Consider the following 24,311-nt stretch of genomic DNA (forward strand, 5'->3'; position numbering starts at 1 on the left):
TTATCTGCGAATGAAACTATTTATTCACAGAAACTTAAACAAAATAAATCGGAAGCAAAGCCTCCACGGAGCTAGCTGAAAGGCACTCCACGCGTTGGTCGACTCCGCCCACCGTACGGGGAGAATTCAAAAAATGAAGGCAAGAGCCGGACATTAAATCAATTTAATTAGGTAAATCGGCCACACAGGGTAATAAGTCAACGTTTCTAAATATGCTCGGAACATGTAGATCGAGTTCCCGCGGCAAAAAGACGAGTTCAGATTCCTCTTCAGTGCACCTTTAATGCTTCGTGCTCTAAGGCTCCAACATAGTAGGCTGCACAACAGCAGGCACACATTCCACTTGTAATAGCGGAACACAAGTTCAAAATTGCAATATCTGACCTTGGAGAAATAGAAGAGGTGAAAGCACTGCTCCTCTGAAGACATCCTTGCATGAATCTTGGGGGTACTGTGATAATTTATTTACATAAAATTTGTTTTTGGACTGCTGGTTTCTTTCACTCAAAGGTTCTGTTTTACCATGCCTGCAGGAAGCTTGAAAGAGCTTTCCACAATGCCACCACCAGAGCCACCACGGGAAGCCATCTGCATGCCAGTACTGCAGAACTATTTGGTATGGCTGTCTGCTTTCTGTTTCTATTCCATTTTTTACTCCATGTGTGCGAACGTTTCCCGGTAGCCCGCTGCCCATGCCTTTTAATGCGAGAGCATTACATGACTCGTTGTGCGAAAACTCTGCCATAGCCAGACAGCTGTGAAAGCTGGGATCACTGTACATTACCTTTTCACTCGGATAACAGGGCAAACCAGGCTCAGAGCCGTCGCGGTGGCTCAGTGGTTATGGTGCTCGGCTGCTGACCCGAAAGACGCGGGTTCGAACCCGGCCGCGGCGGCTGAATTTCTTTGGAGGAGAAATTCTAGAGGCCCGTGTACTGTGCGATGTCAGTGCACGTTAAAGAGCCCCAGGTGGTCGAAATTTCCGGAGCCCTCCACTACGGCGTCTCTCATAGCCTTAGTCGCTTTGGGACGTTAAACCCCGTAAACCAAACCGTAAACCAAACCAGGCTCAAGATGGGAGTAGCTGGCCCCCTCCGCCCAATGCACTGGACGAGATGCTACTGTCTTGTCTGATGTGATGTGCTACATGTATACACCGCCTCCGCGAGATACGCTAGGAAATATGATGCGTCACTTTTGCGGCTAGAGACTGCGCAAAGGGGAAAGTCCCTGCCGCAGTCATCAATTGGCCTTCTTCTTTAGGAGAATGAGGTTGTTGTGCTGTAGAGCTTCATAGTTGAATCGCTCGCATCTACGTCATCAGGTGAGGCAGCAAAATGCGACTGGAGGTGGCAGTTTACTGTCAATAAATTTCAAGCTGCTACAGCGAAACAATGTCCACCCCCTATCCCCCAACAACTAAGCGACACGCTCAGCGACAAGCAGTGCTTTGACATTTGCGCATCATAATTGCTTAGGTGCCCCTGTGATTTTTTCAGATTCTTTTTGCTGCTGTTTTCAGCCCATTGATTGCGGTGCAAGCATTGTAATGGATTAAGGCTACGACTACACCTATCGTGGTGGTTTGGTGGCCTTGGTGTTCTGCTACTCGGCACGAGGTCATAGGCATGATTCTCATCTGTAGCAGCTGTATTTCAGTGGAAGCAAAATGCAAAAATGTCTCTACACTTAGATCCTGGTGCTCATTAAAGCACTGCAGGTGATCAGGCATCAAAATTCTCCTATAAATATTGTCATTAGGAATGTTGTAGCAAATTTAATCTTCATCTGTAGTACATGCATCACTTTCAGAAATGGTCTTTGCTTAACAGACTCGGGTGCGATCCCGGCCGCGGCGGTTGAATTTCTTTGGAGGAGAAATTCTAGAGGCCCGTGTACTACTGTGCGATGTCAGTGCACGTTAAAGAACCCCAGGTGGTCGAAATTTCCGGAGCCCTCCACTACGGCGTCTCTCATAGCCTTAGTCGCTTTGGGACGTTAAACCCCACAAACCAAACCAAACCAACTTTATATTTGCACGTTTTGCAACCCGTGTGTTTTTGGAATATTTTGGGAAGGAATATTTGCAAGGAGGATACGAAGTACAGTCACTGCAACTTCACGCCAACAAATATCCAGAGAGACTAATACACGATAGCATTATGGCATGGTAGCTCAACTGACCTTCTGTTCTGCTAAAACTCTGCTGTTCTCGCCTCTCATGTGAAATGCGTGGGATTCAATCCCCAGTGCCGCTGAGTATCCACCGGTGATGGAGTGGGTACAAGCTTTCCCTTGGCCTGATGCTCGCCATATCTGGGGTGAAGTGCTTAGAAAATGGGACCTCATATAAATGAAAAATGCCTTATATGATGGCGCACCTGGCCACAGATTCTCTTGCGCCATTAAAATTCAACATCGTCATCAGCTGAGCTGTTCTGCTAAAAGCTAACATGCATACTTATCATTGAGCACGAGCGTATGTGATGTACAACATGCAGACTTTGCTTGAAGGTGGCTTTCTGTGATGCAATCTTCTTGCAACTGTACCATTGCACTGCTTAAACATTGGTTTGTTTAGTGATTAAATATTTTTACTTTTTCTTTGTTTCCTTGAAGCTCACTGACTCCTCGGACAGTGAAGTTCTGCAGCGAATGGACGAGTGGCTTACCCATAGGATCATGCTCAAGAAAGAAATGAAGGCAAACAATGCTGCTCTAAGTAATTGTCCATCTGATTTCTTAAGTGTTCATTTCGGCACTTCATTTCCTGATACTATATTGACCATTTTTTTCAACATGCTTTTGCCTGCTTTTTTTCTTTTTTCAGTTGATGACTTTAGGAGGCAGCTCATTCAGATGGAAGCAGAGCATGGCGTTTTGAAAGAGGTATGACAAGCAAACGTAGAAGTGACGAGCACTGCTGTTGAAACCGCTGGGCTGATTATTGTGGACCCATGATTGCTTTTATAGGCTCATTGGGGCTTAGTCATGTGAAGCTGAGGCACAAGGGCTAAGTTTCATGCTGCAACTATCCAGCTGCGCAATTTATGGCCGTGATTGTGTAGCATTTGAAGCAGTTCCATGGCCTGTGCTTTCGCTTCAGGCATCACGAGGACACTTGCCACGTTTTGGAGTTCGTGTTGTGAACGACTGCCTTCAGTGCAGTGATTTTTTTGCTGTGTAGAATGCGCACAAATGTTTTACTAATTTTTTCTATTCACAGCTGTATGGCCTGCACTCTTAGTTTTGTTGGGCATTCCAAACTGCAGCATTTATGAGAGGTGTGCTGTGGACCAGCCAGCAGGAAAGATGGAGCTGTGTCAAACGGCACCAACTGGATCATTCACTGCTGTGTTGCAGATGGGAGGAGAGTAGAAGTAATGAGAGAAAAAAAATTGGATGCCCCTTTCAGTCATGAACGCAGAGTACCTAGAAGGGGATTGTTGTGCTATACAGTGTAATTCACTTATAACGATACTAGATATAACTGTATATTGCTAATAACGATCGAGTTCTTTAGATTTATTAATTCCACCATTGCTGCTGTGTAAAACTAAACCTTATGTAATGATAAAATTATCGGCGAAATAACTGATACAATGATGGGATTCTGGTCCCCCCTCCCCCGGAAGCTGTGTGCCACTCAAACTGTCTTGATTGGAAATGAAATGCTTTGAAGTGATTGATGTAAAAATTCCGCAAATGGGCCGCCGTTGTGGTTTCTTCTAAGGTCTTGTATTGTGTGACACTGTCAAACTAGTACTAAGACCTTTGATAATAGTGTCCGCAGTATGGCATACTCGAAGTACTAGAAGGAATTGATAATTCAAGCAGGCTTCTTTAAGCTGAGCGTTGCATATGTGATACGGGCACTCAGAGTTGGCATCGCATATAACATATGGACAAAAATTGCACGTAAAGAAGGGGGTATCCACTTTCTCCGTTCTGAACCTGGGTTTCTACATTGGGAGTAGTTTAACTGCAGTTCTTTATGCTTTTTTTTCTTTGTCTTTCGTACCTTTGTGCCATTGTTTTTTTCACTACTGCACTTAAAATGCAGTCCTCAGCCAGCCTTTCCCCAAGGAGAGGTAGCATGATGGGTGATGGCTGGAAATTCTTTACGGGTGTTGCACATAGCACTTCACAAAACTTGTGCTTTTAGCTCCTAGCAAGCTGTCAGTGAACATGAAAGGGTAAGTTAGAAGACTAAGCGAGCAGAGTATGTTAGGGAACAAATGAGAGCTGGTATCCTTTGACCTGTCCTTAGTGGAAGTCAAGAAAAAATGGACATGGGCAAGTCTTGATGTGAAAGGAATATAACTGATGGTCCCTTAGGGTGCTAGAGTGGATTCCAAGGTAGGGCATGCGTGCAGTGGTAAGAATGACATTGTCAAGGTGGATGTGAAAGAGCAAGAATTGGAAGCAAGCAGAGGGCATCTCTAATGTGGTGGTCTGCCTCATGGGGCTATCTTGCTGTTTCTGTAGGAGCACAAGGTGATGCGGATGGACCTGAAGGCCAGGGAGCAGCAAGTCATCCTGCTCGAGAAAAAACTGGCCAATGCCGAGCAGTCTGTGCAAGCCCTCACCCTCGAGCTGGAGGGCATGGTTCGCCAGAAGAGGACTGTAGAGAACATGGTCAGTGCATTGCAGTCGTGTCCTTTTTAGTACTTACGCCTGTAGTTGACCTTTGGTTTGATTCGCTTTTATGGGGTCTAACGTTTGACGCTTTGTCAGTTTCATCATCTGAATTATGGCTGTGACATGTAGTTGAAATCCAGGTCAGGGGAGTGACAAAAAAATGGCAATATAACTGCTGATATGCCATTTGCTGTAGTCCTAGATCCTGAAGCTGGCTGGTTTCAGTGCTGTAGTGAGTTAAAACTACTTATCAGCGTTTTGTATTGCAGTTTAGCTGTGCCTCAGGGAGCCTAAAGCTCAACTGCACGTCACAACCATCGTTCGGTTGATGAAATGGAAACAGCACGATAGAAGAAATTTGATTACAAATTATTTAGCAGTCATAGGTGAATACCACGCAGTGATCCATGTATTCTAATGTCTAACGCATCATTTTAAATCAAAAGAAAACATGTAATAAAATTAGGTGTCTATAGTCCTTTAATTAAAATGGGCCAAGCAAGAGCAGGGATATATGAAAATTGAAAAGAGTGGGATGACTTAGGTATGTATCAGAGACTTGCTATACGGCTGCTTCGAGGCTATGCAGCTGCTCTCAGGACATGCAAGGTTGTAGTACCACCTCTCATCTTTCTTTTGAATAATGTGTGGTTCATATTGCTTCTGTGAAGCAATGACTTTGTTCATACTGGTGATAAGTGATGTCTGCTGGGTACACCAAGCTGCAGGGACCCCATGAACAGTTGCACCTCGACAAGAAGGCATGCGTTATTGGTTCTGCAACTACATCTGAGTGTTTGAGTGTCCAGACAGATCAAGCAGCAATTGTTGCGAACGTGAACATCCTAAATTTTTTTCTTTTCAGCTGTATAAAAGGGTTGCTGCTTTCAAATAGCATCTGCATCTTGCTGATAGTAGCGTCTTAACTTAAGCATGTGCAATGAAGCATGTGAGCTGAAGTGTGAATTTCAGCTGAGCTGATATTTATCGGCTGTCTGAGCATCATGCTTATTTATAAAATGCCTGTGGCCTGCATATTGTGTATACTGTGGGTCAGATTTAGTTACAGTGACTCGCAAATTTAACAAAATACAAACTGTGCAAGTGGGCTGTCAAGGTGGCTCAGTGGTTACGGCGCTAGGCTGCTGGCCCGAAAGACGCGGGTTCGATCCCGGCCGCGGCGGTCGAATTTCGATGGAGGCGAAATTCTAGAGGCCCGTGTACTGTGCGATGTCAGTGCACGTCAAAGTACCCTGGGTGGTCAAAATTTCCACATCCCTTCACTACGGCGACCCTCATAGCCTGAGCTGCTTTGGGACATTAAACTTCCATAAACTGAACCAAACCAACAAACTGTGCAAGTAAATGGGATTTCTTAAGTTTCAAAATTTCTAGAATTTGCTAAAAAATATTGTGCCAAACTAATGTCATTAGTAGCTTGTAGATCAGAAACTTATTCCTGAAAACAAAAAAAAATCTCCTATGAAACAATTTAGCTGTGGCCCTTCACATTGTTTTTGTTCTCTGGGAGACAGTACTTACCTGCTTCAAGGTATTCGGTGCTTAAACATGTTTTTGGCCACAGGTTAGGTCAGACATTTCATGTGTGCCTGTGTGCAGCTTGATGAGAAGCAGGTGCTGCTGAACAAGGAGGCCATGGAAAAGGTGCAGATGCAGCACAGGATGGAGGAGCAGATTCAGCTGGAGCGGGAGAGAATGAAGCGGGCCATGGTGGGTGTTTGCTTTCTTGTTCCCTCCTCTTTTGTTGCTTTTGTCCTACCAGCTCACCTTTCTGTTTTGTAGTGACTGCAGTTGTGCTTAATCAGTCACTTGTAATTGGGGAATTTTTTATGAGACTACTTTCATGCATGTGGACTACCGTATTTTCCGGTGTATAAGACGCGGCTTTTTTTTCAGAAATCTTGCTGGTGCGTCCTATACAAGGGTGCGTCTTATACGCTAATTTTTCGCGTTTTTTTGCGAGTTCAGAAGTTACTCAGGTTCATGTTCAAGCTTTTTTCATCAAAAAAATATCACTACCAATGACTCGGTTATAACGCGGTTAATACTTCAATACGGGGCCCACCGTGCGCAGCTTTTCTTAGGTGAACTTTATCATGAAACAGCTGGGATGACGACTTCCGGGATCACAAACACGCAACCGTTTCGGAGGCCCCAAGCAGAAGTAATGTGAAATGCCAAAAGATGAAGACAATTGCGCTTCTCGCCATTGTCAAGACAAGCCGGTGTTCTTTTTTAGCCACCCTTTGCAACTTTGCTCCGTGTACGTAGTACGAAGAGAATGTTTCAGCCGCGTTGCCGGTTTTAAGTAGAAATAAAATGTTGTTATGGACACAATGCCGAGCACTTTCGTTTTTTCTTTTTTCTAAACCATTTTCGATCACTTAGCGTTGCTTAAGAATTTGTCACACGTACAGTGAGTTTCGCGATGGTCGCGCAAGCGTGTTTAATTCTCACTAGCCTAACCGGTTAAATTGGGGTGCGTCTTATACACGGGCGCGTCTTATATACCAACTTTTTTCAATGACAGCCTGCATATATGGCGGGTGCGTCTTATACAAGGGTGCATCTTGTACACCGGAAAATACGGTACTTTCAACCAGATTTCATGCGTAGTGCGAGAACTGCTTACAGTAACTTCTGAAAGTCAATCCAAATTGCCCATGCTTAGCTTAAGGGAAGACTCAGGTCTTGAAATGGTAAAAAAATTCAAAAATTTCGATTTTCAGAAATTGCATATTTGGACTCATATATACTCTACAGCAGCTACCGATGAAGATTCAAGGTCTCATTTAACCTCCGATTATTATAAAATCGACGTATCTGACTCCTCCGTAGTGCCAAAATGTTGAGATCGGAGCTAAATGCGAGAGAACTCAGCTCCCACCTCTTCCAGCAACTGTGTACTCGATGATCACCATCTTGGTCTTGTTCGAAAGTTGGCGCTCTTCCCTACATCTTGGTGTTACTCGCTGTTGTGAAATTCTCTTCAGACGTCTGCATTTAGCCATTTTTTGGGGTTTCTACAATGGCCTCCGAAAGTGTCTTAGCAACCGGTAAGAAATTACCCTATTAGGTTTGAGCTATTTTTCTATTACATGGAAACTTGTCAAGCTACACTGAAACTAATTGTATTTTTGGAAACAGAAGAAATACGTACACTCACCAAATTTCATTATGCTGTTTAGAGCAGTAAAAATTGCGATCTTAAGTCCTGCGTTCCCCTTTATAATCTTTTTCTTGAGCTACAGGCCATGAACATACCACTGGGCATCATGAGTTCAGCTGAGGAGCATGATATAAATTTGTTCCTTCTATTGAAATTTCCTCACAGAAAGAGCACTTGGACACGGGACTGCACTCTCTTTGAGTACCTATCATAGGGTGGGCCGCCGCGGTGGCTCAGTGGTTATGGTGCTCGGCTGCTGACCCAAAAGACGCGGGTTCGATCCCGGCCGCGGTGGTTGAATTTCTTTGGAGGAGAAATTCTAGAGGCCCGTGTACTGTGCGATGTCAGTGCACGTTAAAGAACCCCAGGTGGTCGAAATTTCCGGAGCCCTTCACTACGCCGTCTCTCACAGCCTGAGTCGCTTTGGGACGTTAAACCTTATAAACCATAAACCAAACCTATCCTAGGGTGCATTTTATTGCCTCTTGGAGCCCTTGGTGATGGTGTTGTTAGTTCTTTCAGTGGTAGAAAGAAAAAAAAAATTCGCTTTGCTGCACAGAGGAGCATTCCTACAACTGAGCTTGTTGAAGCACACGGTCTACTCCAGTGCATTGTCCTTGATTCAAAAAGCCGAGATGCCAAACAAGCTTGCAGGTGAACAGCTAAGCTCATTACAAATGCTCACTCAGGCAGTTCTGTACTTATGATGCGGTGGAGTTTCCACCGATTTTAGGTCTTCGAGTGCGATTCTATTCTGGTGGGATGGTAGTTTCCTGCAAGCAACTGCTGCTGTTCATCAATCGTTTTGGCGCTGATCAGACCAGTTTGTTATTTCACATGCAACGTCTCCGCTGTTGAGTTTAGAGGCCCATTTACTTGATGGCTTTGTTGTTGCGCTCTGTGAGAAGGCTGTATCCCGGCCGACACCTTTGCAGAACCAGATGCTTGCTGACAAGCAGGCCGAACTGGAGGCCAAGCTGAGCGTGACCGACGAGAAGTTCCGCATTCTTCGAGAGGTGCTCAACTCCGCCGACTGGTACATGCCGCCAGCGGCATCAGCGGGACACCCCGAGCCGTCCGCGCCTCCGCCGCCGCGTGATGGTGGTGTGACGACTCGCTCTGCTGCCAGTGAGTGGGATGCCCCGGGGCGCCGTTAACCTTTTGCCGTCGTCGATGGACCACCTTTCAAGCTTCCCGGGCATGCTCAGCTTCACTTCCTGCAGCTTGTTGGACAACTGCTTTTAGCATGCTGATGCTTGCTTCTTGCACGCTCTTTCATATTTATGTAGTCTGAACAAGTGAGACATTTTCTTTTGCATCCTTTGAAGCACGTGCATCTGTGAAAGAATTTGCTCGCAGTGTCAACCTTTTGACAGATGCTACAATAACACTGCAGTTCAGTGAACAGTGTTTGTGACTGGGCTTTATCATTTTGCATGTCTCATTGAATAAATGCATCGATTTAGAACTGAAGCACACCTTTTCTTCATGAATTTTTTTTTCCTTTTATTGCTTTGTTCTGCACTTGCTCTGTGAATGGACATGCATTCACATGATGGCTGCTCCTTTTACTGATTGCAGGCATGCTGTGCATTTGCTTCTGTACCTTCGGACAATGCATCTTTATGCTCTATCCTGAGAAAAGGCGTGCATGCTTTGCTTATGCAATTTGCATCTTGGAAACGTTCATTTCTGCATGTGAATTTGCAGTGTTTTGTGTGCCAGTGATAACATACTGGTGCAGCTGTTTTAGTTTGGAATTGTGTTCATGCTCTGAAAGAATGCTTTCTGGCCTTATAAAGAGTGCTTCTGAGGTGCATGGCTGTACGCTTTTTTCCTCTCATGATTTCGTGTAAGTCATTATGTGCAAAGTGTTCATTAAATCTATTGTTTTGTGCCTTTTGTACGGGCTGCGCGATGAGTTTTATGCATCGGTGCAAGCACAAGTGTCTTAATGCTGGACAAGTTTTATGCTGGACAACTTGCTTTAAAGGGCGATGGTTGCCACATCTAGTCATTGTTATGTGATAACTTAACACATTGAAGCGTTTGTGAGGGCCTGATTATGTTTGACTGCATTTTCATTGGCCCTTGATTTTTCTTTTAAAGCGGTTGACCTTCTGTTTTATTTTTGGACGGACATGCGTGTGGCAAATAAACTTTTTGTGACATGCCATTCTATATGGCCAAATGCTTTGTGATGTTGTGCGGTTGCTAATCTTACTGTAATTAGCATTTTGAAACTGCCGTACCTGGTGTATCAGGCGGGCAGTAGTAGCTGACAGGTCTCCTATTTTTGTGTGTCAAGCTCAGTGGTAACTGACGAAGGAAGTGGTATGCGTGAGTAATGTGCCGGCTGGCTGGTGTGATGGCATAATGAAAAGACGAGAAAAGTGCTTGTCATATCCATCTTTTGTCCTGTCCTGACACAGTTACTGTGTTAGTGTATCTTCAGCTCACTGAGCGAGCTTTATTAGCTGGCCACAAACTTCAGTTAGCTGTTATTCCCCTGAATGCAGCCCCCTGAAATTAGGCATAAATATGCAACTGCATTGGTATCATTATAAAGGGAAGTTTCAGTGTAGCTTGCTTTTCATTTTCTAAAAGTGAATTGCCTTTAATTTTAATTTTAATTATGCAGTCAAAATCTTGAGCAGGTTTAGTCGGCATCCAAAACAGGGGCTTGATTTGTGGTTCTTTAAGGGAGAAGCTGGTCTTAAAAAAAATTTTATATCAGTCACAGTTATGAATTTTGGGAAGATGTTTTTGCCTGCAATTCCAAATATGCCATTTAATTGCTTGTTCGCTTATGTAATGTTATGGAAGATTTCGGAAATATTGTAAGAAAGTTTGCTGCAGGGAACTTGCTGAGATGCATGCCATTGGTTTGTCCTGACATCAAGGAATGCAGTAAGGGTAAGATTGTTATCCTGCCTATCATAGAACTTGAGGTCCAGGGTTTTGAAGTTGCCACTCCAAGAACAGGAATGCAGTTTTCTTCCAATTTCTGAATTGGCAAATTCAGAACCCCTTAACTCTACTTCTCTGATGGGCAGGATGATAATTTTACCCTTACTGCGTCCCTTGGTGTCAAGACAAACGAATGGCATACATTTCAGTAAGTTCCCTGTGGCAAAATTTCTTGAAAGCTGTTGGCCAAAAACTTGCATATTACATGAGTACACAAGGAGTTGTTTTATATGAAATTAAAGGTGCAGTGAAGAGGAATCTGAACTCTTCTTTTTGCCGCGGGAACTCGATCCACACGTTCATAGCATTCTTAGAAACAGTGACTTATTGCCCTGTGTGGCCGATTTCCCCAATTAAAACGAATTAACGTCCGGCTCCCGCCTTTTTTTTTTTTTAATTCTGCCTCGTACGGTGGGCGGAGTCGACCAACGCGTGGAGCGCCTTTCACGCAGTCCCGTGGAGGCTTTGCTTTCGCTTTATTTTGTTTTTTAGGTTTCCATGAATAAATAGTTTCATTCACAGATAATATAGCCGCAAAATAAGCCCGAAGAAATAAATATACGCGCGGACTATTTGCTACTATGGACTACTACGTATTACTCCGCCGATGGCAGAGCAGCAAGCCGCCACGGGACTGGGTGAAAGGCGCTCCACGCGTTAATCGACTCCGCCCACCGTACGAGGCAGAATTTTAAAAAAAAGGCGGGAGCCAGACCTTAATTCGATTTAATCGGGGAAATCGGCCACACAGGGCAGTAAATCGCAGTTTCTCAAGAAAGCTCGGAACGTGTAGATTGAGTTCCCACGGCAAAAAGACAAGTTCAGATTCCTCTTCACTGCACCTTTAAGTGATTTATTTGGGATCGGCACACAAAAGTACATGTTTGCTGAAGATATCAGAATTCTGACTTCATTCATAAACATTTTTTTCTAGGACTAGCTTCCCCCCTTTAATGAGAAATGAGGAGTGCTTTCTTGTCTGGCAATGTCTGCTGCCTTCAGAGGCAGTGCAGGAACTAGTGTATTTGTTACCTCCACATCATGCCATTAGGAGACCCTGACTGGTGACATCCTGCTCGAAGTAACTGACATTTTAGTTTTTTTCTGTAATGCCCAGAGAGGGGAAGATAAGAGTTCACAACAAGCACGAAATTGTAAAGCCTGTGACATTTGTTGATATGCAGTTAATTTATTTCTAGTCAATATTTCAGTTATTTCACTTTCATCGGTTAGTCATTCATATTTCAGTGGTTGTGTTTGAAAAGCTTTGGTATTTGCTACTGTTAAGCTGTAGATTTTGGTTAATGTTAAAAATATGCTGGAAGTCATTTTGAATTTCATTGCTCTGAATGTTCATTCTTGACCAGAAAGGCACTTTGCAGACAAAGGCAAAGGACATTTGCTCGCACAAAGGTGCTGAAGGACGTAGCAGTCACACTAGTGTCTTGACATTACTATTCAGCAAGCTACAGTTGTTAAGAGGCACTTACTTAAATTACTTAAATTAATTATATACTAAGTTTTTGTTTAGTAGTTTGCTAAAAGTAATATTCAGAAGTACTTTCAAGAAGTTAGGTCGTAAAAGATATTCTAACAGCAGGTTGTTGGCCTTGTCTTTTCAAAATCATTCTTTTTAAGGGGGGAGAGGGTCTTCTAAAGAATTTTTTAATAATGAAGTCATAATTATGAAATCTTCAGGGCACGTGTAGTTTTGTGTGCCGATTCCAAATGTGTCATTTAATTTTACGTGCAGGTGCCTGTGCACATATGCAGCATGTTCTGTAACTTTTTGCCAAGAGCTTTAAAGAAACTTGCTAGGGAACTTGCTAGATTACATGCCATTGGTTTCTCTCGAAATCAAGCTATGCAATAAGGGTGGAATTATCGTTCTGCCTGTCGTAGAAGTTGATTGGTTTGGTTTACTGGGGTTTAACGTCCCAAAGCCACTCAGGCTATGAGGGACGCCGTAGTGAAGGGCTCCGGAAATTTCGACCACCTGGGGTTCTTCAAAGTGCACTGACATCGCGCAGTACACAGGCCTCTAGAATTTCTCCTCCATCGAAATTCAACCGCCGCGGCCGGGATCGAACCTGTTGAATTATGGGATTTGAAGTTGTCACTTAAACAGGCATACAAGTTTTTCTACCCATTCGTAAAGTGGCAACTTCAAAACCCTAGAACAACTTCTACGGTAGGCAGGGCAGGATAGTAATTTTGCCCTTATTGCATAGATTGATGTTGAGAAGCCACTGGCTTGCATTCTGTCAAGTTTCCCTGCAGCCAAATTTCTTGAAAGCTGTCAGCAAAAAGTCTCATAACAAATTATATAAGTGCACAAGGATTTACTTTAGATAAAAATAAATTACATAACTGGAATTGGCATACAAACATACATATTCTTTGTTTTCACACATGTGACTTCAATAATAAATTTTTTTAAGACCAGCTTCCCCTCTTAATGAAATTTATTTCAGTTCAAGATTTGTGAGATGTCTCAGTTGAGAAGAATCCATTCCTTTTTACTCACAGTGAGCATAGAAGTGACTGTGATAGCTTTTTTTCATCACAGGGCGAAGACTCGGCACTTTCACGCTGCAGTCACTTCCTTTTGCTTCTTCCACCTCATTTTCCACTCATCGGATTTGATCCTGGCCGTGGTGGTCACATTTCGATGCTAGACGAAATGCTAGAGGCTCATGTACTGTACAATGTCAGTGCACGTTAAAGTACCCCAGGTGGTCGAAATTTCTGGAGCCCTCCAGTAGGCATCCCTCATAGTCCGTGTTGCTTTGGGATATTAAATTCGATAAAACCGAAACCAATAAACTTCTACTGATTCCCTTTTTACTCCTGCTCCTTTATTTTGAAATTATAGTTTCTTGGGTTGATCTCTCACCACACAGCAGTTTATATATGATCCAAAATAAATTTTTGTACTGGATTACAGGCTTTTTCTCGCGTTGGGGCGCAAATTAATGGCAGGATGCCTTTTTACCTTTACGGACAACTATTTAGTAACAAGGCTGAGCTAAGAGTGATTACGTGCGTACGGTCCAGCGTCCATCTTCTTCTTCTTCTCCACATGAAACTGGCACATACCCACGCGGGGGGATTGGCCAAGGTATGGTGGCGAACGTCAAGGAGGTATTGCGCGGGGGGGGGGGGGGAGCTAAGTAGAATAGAAGAATGATTGAAATGAGAAAATATATATATGAATTTTTAAAATTTTTCAATAAATAAACAAATTAGACATAGCAGGAATAAAATAAAATACGCTTTTGGACATGCGGTGGAATTTTATATGGAGTTAACAGGGTAAGCGACCAGTTGCAATGATGTAATCATCATCTTGCGTCTCCTTCTTCATCTTCCTCCCCAGGGTTGCTGGTCGCTCCGTCGACCAGGGTTGTCGGACAACTGCGTTTTTTCCGCTGTCCGCGTTCGCCGCGCATCGGGAGGTTCGCTAACAAGATGTTTTAGTGTATACTAGAAAATACTTCAAAATAGGGTGGTCATGACTGCAAGGAAATCTTTTCAGAGGTAAACTTTCAGCTGCGGCACACATCAGCAATTTCAAAAATTTTGCTAATCAGCTCATGAATTAACTAAATTTTCTAATTAAATTTGAATTAGCACAGTCTGATTGCTGGGGCCAATGGCAACCTCATAGGTGTGGAGATGATGTCATCTATCAGTTTTTAGAACGAAGAAAAAACTATACTGAAAGCCCTGCAGCGCAAAGAAATCTGCTACTTTTTTTCTCACGCAAAACTTAAACATGGGATGCTCGAGAAGTTAAGTGCAAATATAACACTTACTAAAGACGTGCTTAAGTACCTGCAGTATACCATTCAAACCGTCTGTGCTGTTGTACCTTGGTAAGGCATGTTGACGGGCTAGTTGGTTTTGCATCTTGAAACTTGGGAAAAACTCACCTAGGCGCCTGTCCGTTGTCTCCTAGTCTCTTTTTGTGTCCTTGTGAAATTATTTGCGCCTAGGTGGGTTTTTCCCAAGTTTCAAGATGTTGTACCTTGGCATACAGCTTTCCAAAAAGGCCACATAGTTCACGAATACAACCCTTTAAGCATCATGTGATTAAGGGCAGTTCCCCTCAGCTGCAACGTGTGTTTGTTTTCTTTCTTTTTGCAGGGTCGTCAAAGGCACACATGTCTTCACCATCCTCAGACTCCAGATTATGCAGCACAGCCAAGGTAATGCACAGCATCTTTTTAAAGTGTTTGTGTTTTTTAAAATTTCGCTCATAAATGCAACAGACATGCATTTAGGGGGAAGGCTTTCCTTGTTCTTGAGTGGTTCTCAGTCTACAGTTCTTGAGTGGTTCTCAGGCTACACGAGTATATCAAAATGGTGCACTTAGGTCTCTTATCCCAAGCCTGGAGAATTTGCAAAGTGTGTTGGCAGTGTGAAATTCATTATACTGTATTTACTCGCATAATAGACGCACTTTTTTTCCAGAAAATCCGGCTCAAAGTTCGGGGTGCTCCTATTATGCCGGGTAAAATTTCCGGAAATTTTTCGATTGGCAAAATTGAACAAACGCCCCGTGTACGGGCCGCACCCTGTTTTCTCGAAGTAAATATAAAAAAAAGATCCGTGTAAGGGCCGCACCGAAACTTACCACGACCCATGCGGGAATAGCCTTCGAAATGCACGGGCCGTGGCCTCCACGATCGGCTCCGACTGCGCGCAACGGGCGCTTGATCGCGGAGGCCACACACATGCACAGGAGCTTCTAGGTGCCGCCCAAGGAGGGCGCCCGAGGCCAAGATCATTATCATCATCTTTTTCCTCTGCCGCGAGCTTTCGCTATTCATATTGGCATGAGCATCGATCACCAGCTCCAGTTTTTTTTGTGGCTGCCAAGGTGCAGGTATCTGTGGTACGTGTTAGTTAATCGTAGTTGTGTCTTTGCCGCCGAGCGTTGCTTTTTAGCACGACGGGCAAGCACCTTAACAGCTGCACTGCTGGGAGTTTGCTCTCGAACACGTCAAGCGTGTCAGCAATGGTTTGTTGCATGCACAGAAAACATAGTGTACTCAATTCCATTGCCCTGTGGACGAGCCTATGGTGGTCAGACTGGCAGTTGTTTCAGTGAAAGGCTCAAAAAGCACAACTGCAACGTCACGGTTGCCTCTCGACGCCTAGGCATACGTTGTTGTAACTGCCAACAGTGCAAGGAACAAGGGCCTTCCTTTTAGCAGGCCACAGTTCTGCGCAGATGTGCCAGAAAGACCGCGAGGGAAATTGTTGAGGCTGGGGAAAGCGCAAAGCTTAAAGGAAATTGCCTCAGCACGCCTTCAGTAGTGTTAAGTGACAAGGAGCGCAATTTCTTGGGCATGGTGACGCAGTAACAGTTGTTCCATGACTGTCCATTCATATGTTTACTAGTTCGGTGTTCATTAATGTTTTTAATTTATGAAGTTGCTTTGTTTAACACGTTGTTCATCGCCACTATCAAGGAGGAGCCCGATGTATTGCCTGTACGTTTGTGGGATTTTTCATGTGCGTACTTATGCACTCTATTGTATAAATGTAGGTGTATTGCATGGAAATAAACTAGTGGATGTACGCCGCTTTGTGGTGTGTTTTCTGTCAGTCTACGTCTGTTTTTTGTGCGCCGGGAATCATTTGGGGACAGTTGGCCGTGATCTTTGATGGTTGCTATTGGTAAGGGCCTTTAATTGTAGGGCCACTTTATACAATTCATTCATCTGCCACAATCAATGCAACAATTTGTAAAGCTGCTTGTGATGATGTGCTCAAAAGCACATGCGCAGGGGAGCATGTTGCTCATTCTATAAAACCCGAGATGCCACGCATATGATGCAATCTGCTGTGGACTGTTTGCATCATAACAAGCTCTGCAGTATGCATGTATGCTTCATACTTGTCTTTTCCGGGATTTTGTCAGAATGCTTATGCACTAACGTGTGTGTCCAGGCCAATATACTCCCTGTGATGCGTCACCGACGGTCCAGGTCATCTGGTCCTGATCTGTGGGTGGAGCACAAGCCAGCTGACACTGTCGACACTGGTGAGCCATTTGTGCTGTGCTTTAAGCGAGAGTCGCATGTAAGCGAAAAAGAGAGCGACGCGAAGAGGCGGTGCGACGAAAGCGATCATGGTTCGCTCTGTCGCGTACTGGGGAAGACGCATGCACGTGACAGCGCGAAACCGACGGCAACGCGAAACGGCGACAGCGCTCAGTGTTGCTGGCATAGCACACCACATAGGCATTCGCAGCAAATGCAACAGCAGTAAAAAAATTGCAAGAATTTAAACCGACCGCCGTTAAACGCGCCACAAGATAAAAGCCTGTACCGTATTTCTGTGAAATAGTATAATTTTAGTTCTGCATGCATGCTTTCCTTGTCAGGCAAATCTGCTACGCGGCAGCGCGCATTTTCTAGCGAACAATAACGATCGCTCGACGACAGCTAAGCCCACATGCATGAAACATAAATGAGCGCTTTCACTCCGTAAATATCCAGTCTGCGTACGGAAACAATTAGCAGTCAATGAAACCAACTCAATGAAATTGTTTACAAAACTACTCATGTGCACCGACGGCTTCTGCAACTCGGCGCCAAGCCGCATTAGAATGGCCGCGATGTTTATAGTACCTGTGCTGCAGGTCCCAAAGGACCTGCTCGCATTCGACGGCGTCAATAAGGCGCTCATTGAAGTTTTGGTTGGCCATCGTTTTGTAGGAAGCACGAATACGCGGCGATTGCAATTATTCTAGTTCACTATAATCGCAATGCAACGCTTCAAAACAAACAAAAAGAAGCACGCGAAATGACCGGCAGTGACGTACACTGAGCGTTCATGCTGTTGGCTGATCGCGCATGCACTTCCGGGCGAACGAGCGAAATTTTCTATTTCAGCAGATCCGAGCGACGAGCCAAGCGACGCATACATTTCTGTTCGCGCGAAGTCTTCGCGCAATGCATGTCGTCGTCGCGTTCGCGTGAGTTTTCGCGTACATGCAACTCAGCCTTTAATGTCTTGCAAATCGCTGCTGTGTAGCATTTGACGCACGGCTCATTAAGGCTTGTACAATGCAGGTGCTATAAGACGGCATGAACTTCGTACCAAATTTGTCTGTCTGCATATGCTCCATCTCACTGAAAGCAGACTCAAAATGCTGGTTTTTGGGCTCTTTGTGTTGAGTTTTTCACGATACTAGTCAAAATATACCTGCTTTTCGGATTGTGGGGAGCATATGCAAGCTCGTAGATTCTGCAGGTTTCCCACGACTGAGCACCACCATCTTAGTATCATTATGAAGAGGAGAAGTCAGAGCTTCAGCTGGTTACAACACTGAAATTTTCTAATCAAAAGCAGGAGTGTAGGAAGCAATAAATGCGGCAAACCCAGGAATAAACTTTAGGGTTGATTCTCTCAGCTTTTACTTTTTGTGCGACTGCTATCACTCATCTCTTCGACACTTTGTAACGAATCACAGTACAACTGTTTTGGTTGTTGCTCGTGGATTCCGAGAGATTTAGGAGTGTAATAAAGGTCTCGGTATTTCGATGCACACATGAAATAGTTTTTTAACTGTATTGTTGTAAGAAATGTTGTATGCATACTGGAGACTAACCTTTATTTCCATGAAATGTGGGCACTTGAAAAATGAACTAGTAGCTTTATTGCATAGAACGGGGCTTTGTGAACATGCTGACATAAAAAAAAAGTGTGTACTTTCTCTTAATTATTCAGTGCCCTGAGGATGGCTTTACGAGAGTGTTAATTCTAACTACTCGGCAACTATAACAGCTGACTTAAAACTAAATGCAATTCTAAAATCAGGATAACAAGTTTGCACATCTGTGCAAAGTTTGGTTACATGTCGTATATAAATAATGAAATTAGTTTTAATTGCTGCATCCACACTAGACATTAAGCAATTGTGTAAGGCTGATGTTAGTAGCCCGATGCAGGAAAACCTGTTTAGCGGCGGCAGCAGTTAGAAGCCTCTCGGCCAAAGCAAATTACCGCTCCGGCAACCTAGGTCATGTCACCTCATGCCGTCATCACAGCCTGCCCACCGGATTATGAGTAAACTGACCACCGTGGCACGTGGCAGTTAAATTAACGGTTAGTCATGAGATGTTGCTCGGAAAGAATAACACCCATGGGTGGCAACACCTGCCATCGCAGGGCAGTGGTGCATTGCTTAACTGTTGCACCACTGCACCAGGAGTTGTATGAAGACTTCCGAGGATCTTTGAATTTAATGTCGAGAATGACCAATTCCGCATATTTGGAAGTTAACCCATTAATGCTGTCGTGTTAGTATACACTTAAAGGTGCCCTGCGACGTAGATAAAGCATGGGGTATTTACTCTTTGTATGCAGAGTAGGGGACATTGTCAGTCTTCAACGCGCAATGAGATCACCGAAATCATAATATTTGATATTTTAATCTTCGCTAGAAATGCTTGTTTCGAGCCGATGGTGTCGCAACGCGGCGGCCATTTGCGGCAGCGGAAATCAGGTGGCATCTAGATAGGGCGCTGCCTTTCTCATTGGTTGGGCGTCCAGTTTGCATATTGTTCCATTATACTTGCGAAATGGATCCAAAATATTATGTCTCTGAGTACTGAAAGCTTTTCGAATACCACAAAAACTGAAAAAAAAGCAGGAAAAGCGAACGAAAACTAACAAGAATACAGCTAGGGGCGACACTTTCCATTCCGCTTCAAACCTTCGTGGCGGCCAGCGCTGTTCAAAAAACGTTGGCTCAAACCAGAAAGCGCGCGCGTCGAGACCGGCCGTGACCATACCAGGACGGCAGCGAAAAAAAAGCCACTCGACACACCTTGCCCAAAATTGTGAAGAGAAAGGCCGGACAGGAGGGAGTCGAGTTTGGGGAGGAGGGGGGCTACTGCCGACAGCCTTCCAGTCCGACTAAAAAAGAAACTTCGGGGAGCTTCCTTTGTTATTAGTCACCCCTGCCCTGACTACTGCGCCGCGTACACGGGGAAGACGCCGCCAAAATGCGCGGCTGTCTACAGCCCCGACAAAGCAACAACTGCATGCACGCTTCCGCTGTGTGTGCGCTAGGCGGGGTTCTGATTGGTAGCGCCCAATCTCAGTACTGGGTGAGTGAAATGGGCGAGTGAAATGCGTTTTCGCCTGAGCTTTTCATTTTGAATTTTCAGAGTGGAATAACTTTCGCTTGCGTGCTCCGATTTCAATAATTCTTTTTGCTCTGGTCTCTGGAAAGCATGGCGAATCTATTTAATGATATTAACTGGTACCGAGGAAATCATCGCGGTGCCCCTTTAAGGCAGAGCTTAAGTGTCCCCTCAAGTTTTTTTTTTAAGAAAAGAAAACATTGAAAGCTGCCTTGGAAAAGAACTGCTTTTGAAGCTCAGCGACTGTGCTTCCTCTCGTCTTTCTCGGAGTGATGCACTATGGTGAGTTCAGTGAGTGATGTGCTGCAGGTGCTGTGATGCAGCCAGTGATGAAGAAGAGGAGGTCAGTGGGCAAGCTGGATGTGAAGGATGTCACCAAGGGAGCCTCCAAGTATGCTCTGTTGCACCAGGAGCTGGACGCTGAGGGCGATGTGGAGGAGCAACTCTTCAAGGTGAGTCGAAATGGTGCAGTGCAAGCATCACACTACGTTGCATGCGCTCTGAAAATGTGTTTCACTGTCAAACCCACAAAAAGAGCTTCCAACACAATTGAACAGTTTGATTGCAACGGTTAAGAAGTTTGTTGACTAGTTCACTTATTAGTAAAGTGATGTCTGCATGAAAAAAATTCAGGGGCGGAAACTAAATCCTCTTTTTTGAAACAATTTTAAAGCTGTATTATAGTTCAAAGCTGTTGCTGTGTTTCTGGTGACTGTCTCCGCTTTTATAGTATCACTGTGTTATATATACAGGCTTTTCCAATAACAACTGAATATTGAGGTGTGCTCGACGTAAAATGCTGCTATACGTCTCCACTCGATCCTTATGCTAAATGAATTAGCCTCGTATGTTCCAAGTCGCGCTGCATGCGCACAAGTGGTTGCAAACAAATGAGTTTGGAATGAAGTAAAAGTGGACGAAAACACTCCTGATAATAAATTCTGGCTATGGAACAGCTACAGCATGTTGTGTCTCAAACACGTATAAAAAAATCATACCATCAGTCTCTGTTTTGCACTTGTACACATGTTCACTACTGTCAGGGCAGGTGCGTGGTGTTGGGAGTGTGAACACAAGCTTTAATTGAACTACTTTGATAAGATTTATTTCAAAATTTATTACTTTTATGGAACATCTGTCTGTATGCTTTGTTTTTTAGTTGGCATTTGAATGTTTCCTGAGCGTGAGGGCAGCAGCCTTCCACTGGGATTGTAAATCTAGATTGTGCTTTAGGAATTGGCCGGGGATTGATCAGGATTGGACTCAATCACAGTTAAATAGATCGTGTAGTAAAACTGGACCTGCATTAAGGTCGATCATGACCATGTTGGTCAGAATGAAAGTACCCGTGTGGCAGCAGTGTTGGTGTTTGGCTGCTTGCCTGCTATTCTGTACAAGTCACAAGTGTAGTGGTAAGGTAAAATGCTCATTCATTAATTATTCTAAGCCAGCTACAGTGTAACTGGCTGTTATGAGCATTAAACTAGCATGTGTGCCACTTGTCAAGTCGCTAGAATGAAGAGCATTTATGCCGTCTTTTTTTTTTTTTTTAATCTGTTAGGGAGACGTGATTCCATCTGCGACTGGTGGGGCTCACGTGGTCTTCAACGATGTGGAAGCAGTGAAGCATTTATCCCCAACTTCAAGTCGCCTGAGGTTTGTTAAATAGCCTGTACATCTGCATGCATCTATGGATGTACAGCCTTTGTCAAAAGATTGGAGCCCAAGGGGCTTTACCTCCAAGCCATGTAGTGGGGCTCTTCAGCTTCTGAGGGGTGAGGTAGAGAGCTCCTCTCACCTTCAAGAGACTTCGTAATGGTGAAGGGGCATAACAAGCCGCACAGCCTGACCCAGAATGAAACCCCTGGGTGTACATGCGGAGAAAGCAGCCTCATGGTTCCAGAGAAAAGTGATGACTCTGGGGCAGCTCGCTACCAATTGATACGTTTTGAAGCTGATGACGCCTGCAGTATCCTGTAAGCTTGATAAGTATTTTAGTCACTAGTACAATTTTTTCTTCGGGTGCAGTGTGGTTGGCACTTTCTTTCTGCTTTCCTTTGAAAAGGTGCTTGCCCTTGGTAATGGCGAGGTGTGGCAGTATGTTTGCAGTCCCTGTTTACCTCTTTCCTTCGCATTCAGGTGTAGTGTTACTTTGCTGCTGACTGTGCCATTAACATGGCAAACAAATTTGTCATTTTTCTCTAAACTGGGCATTGGAAAATCAAGATTTCAAACTTCTATTCTGTATTACCTGTTATTCAATTTGGGAATGAGACGTTCAGTATTCTTGAACATTCCCTTGTTGTACATAACTGAGAGTCCTAGTTTTCCGTGATGCTGCGAAAATTGCAGATATTAGCTCTCTTCAGGGAACTATGTTTTAACAGCCACCTTCTCCCTTATCTTTATGTTGTTGTGGGTGTCAGTAGGAATGATAGAACTATGGGAATTTGATTAATTGAACTGGCCGAATTTTCTGAAGCTAGAATCTGGTAACAAACCAAGTTCCACTGATGCCTTTCCAAGCTTGCTCCCCTATCTGCTCGTAACGCACCAAGCATGGCAGCTGGTGATGGTTGCTGTGACAGTGCTGGCAACAATATTACTCAGCAGTGCGTTTGCGCCAAAAACAGAAGTGGGCGACGCTTCCAGGGCTCCCTGTTGATGTGGACATCTCCATACTCATTGGAACATGGCTGGAATGGCTATAATGCTTTATTGCCGGCGGTCCGCACGTTGATAATGGTCTTTAGAAAGGTGGAAAATGTTTTGTCACAGCACGGCATCAGCCAACCTGTGACGGAAACTACGTTTTAACCGGTAGGCATTGCATGAACCACTACTTAAGTGGTCAGCCAATACATGGGTTTTTAATGGTGGCTAAGTCAGGGAATTATCACAAATACGTTTTATTGGTAAGCAGGTTCGTAAAAATGGGGTTTTACTGTATCTTTTCCTCGTATTCTAGGAAGCGGAGCAGTGGACGTGCAATGCCTGATGACGGAGATGACTATGTCTCTGCTCGAGTAAGTAGTACTTGCCGTTCTTGATCATTGAGGTTAGTGTTTTATTTCGTTCTTTCAGTTGTCTAATTAAGCCTTTGCTTTTGTGTTCCTCTATTTTCATTTCAGTGCTCTGTCTCAGTTGAAGGTCACTACCAGCCTCCTGTGATAAAGTAGGTATCATTTGCAGATGCTATTTCCGTGCTATGTGAAGAATATTGAATGGGAGTTCACATAAGCTGGAAAATGACTGCCGTAGTCAGAAACCAATGGGACTGCATTTCTTCTGCTGCAGATGTGTATTAGTCGCTTATAGTACCTAATTATGTAAAGGAATGTACTTAGCGTTGTTGACCATTCTGTCAGTTGAATTCAGGCTTCCAGGTGTGGCTATGTACTATCGCGCTCAATATAAGTTGTTAGGAGAAGGTAAGTCCTAACATTAAATTTCCCAACCAGACAGACTTCTGTCGAATGTTTTCTTTTGAGTCTATACGCCAAGACTTCGGCATCGAGACCATGCAGCTAGTGAAGCGATACGTCAACATCACCAAGAGTATTGCTGTCTTCCGGACACGTCTAAACTTCAACAAGACCTGCAAGGAAAAGGATGTGATACCCGTGAGCCTTCGCCTAAAGCGCCCTGTAACCACCGCAGAAGGCCTACGGCTGGTGTCCAAAACGGAGCAACAGTTATTAAGTGCGCGGATACACGAGTGCCATTCCGTTCTCCGCAAAAAGGAGCTGGACCGGTTCTTCGCGCGCCGCCAACTAGAACACAGGATGCCTGAGCTCTTCCCGCGGGTGGACGCCTTTGCCACGGAAGCGGCCTCCACTGCAGCCAACAAACATCGTGAGTGTCAAAACAAGAAGTTGTTTGCCCTACAGCAGCGGCAGAAGAAACAGCCTGACCCCCATAACTCTGGCTTTGTAAAGAACCTCTCCTCCCGTCGCTTAACACCGCCCGAATCCTCTGTTCTCGCAAAAGGACATGGATTCAACATATCATCTGGTCCCGCCCTCCCAAAACTAGTCGCGGCTGTTGAAGATGCGATCCAGCACCTGGAGCCGCACGTCAGGGAAGAGGTCCGCCTGAAAGCGATTGGTGTCATCGCCAAGGTACCCCCCAAATTTCCGAGCAATCTGTCTCAACTGGAACGAAAAGCCCTACGCGGTCTCAGGGACGACACCGACATCGTCATACTCCCGGCAGACAAGGGCAACTCTACAGTGGTGATGGACCGACGCGACTACGAGGAGAAGGCGTCAGCCCTTTTGAGCAGTGGGGCGTATGAGAAGGTTCGCAAGGATCCGACTTCAAACACTCAGGCAACACTCAAC

The 24,311-nt window shown here is 44.5% G+C and overlaps 1 protein-coding gene across 1 annotated transcript in view; it reads left to right on the forward strand.

Moving 5' to 3' along the window:
• The window catches only part of LOC149339410 (kinesin-like protein KIF23), a 48,735-nt gene that overhangs the window by 18,811 nt on the left and 5,613 nt on the right, over positions 1-24,311 (forward strand). Inside the window, exons 12-23 of the mRNA XM_089548191.1 lie at positions 534-616; positions 2,620-2,722; positions 2,831-2,889; positions 4,489-4,638; positions 6,262-6,372; positions 8,767-8,959; positions 14,951-15,012; positions 16,763-16,856; positions 20,278-20,420; positions 21,530-21,624; positions 22,937-22,994; positions 23,100-23,143. Of these exons, the coding sequence (XP_089404317.1) occupies positions 534-616; positions 2,620-2,722; positions 2,831-2,889; positions 4,489-4,638; positions 6,262-6,372; positions 8,767-8,959; positions 14,951-15,012; positions 16,763-16,856; positions 20,278-20,420; positions 21,530-21,624; positions 22,937-22,994; positions 23,100-23,143 (1,195 nt within the window). The remainder of the gene's footprint in view (positions 1-533; positions 617-2,619; positions 2,723-2,830; positions 2,890-4,488; positions 4,639-6,261; positions 6,373-8,766; positions 8,960-14,950; positions 15,013-16,762; positions 16,857-20,277; positions 20,421-21,529; positions 21,625-22,936; positions 22,995-23,099; positions 23,144-24,311) is intronic.

The sequence above is a fragment of the Amblyomma mixtum genome, chromosome 6 (assembly GCF_055824585.1).
Source record: "Amblyomma mixtum isolate Tamu chromosome 6, ASM5582458v1, whole genome shotgun sequence".
Classification (NCBI taxonomy): domain Eukaryota; kingdom Metazoa; phylum Arthropoda; class Arachnida; order Ixodida; family Ixodidae; genus Amblyomma; species Amblyomma mixtum.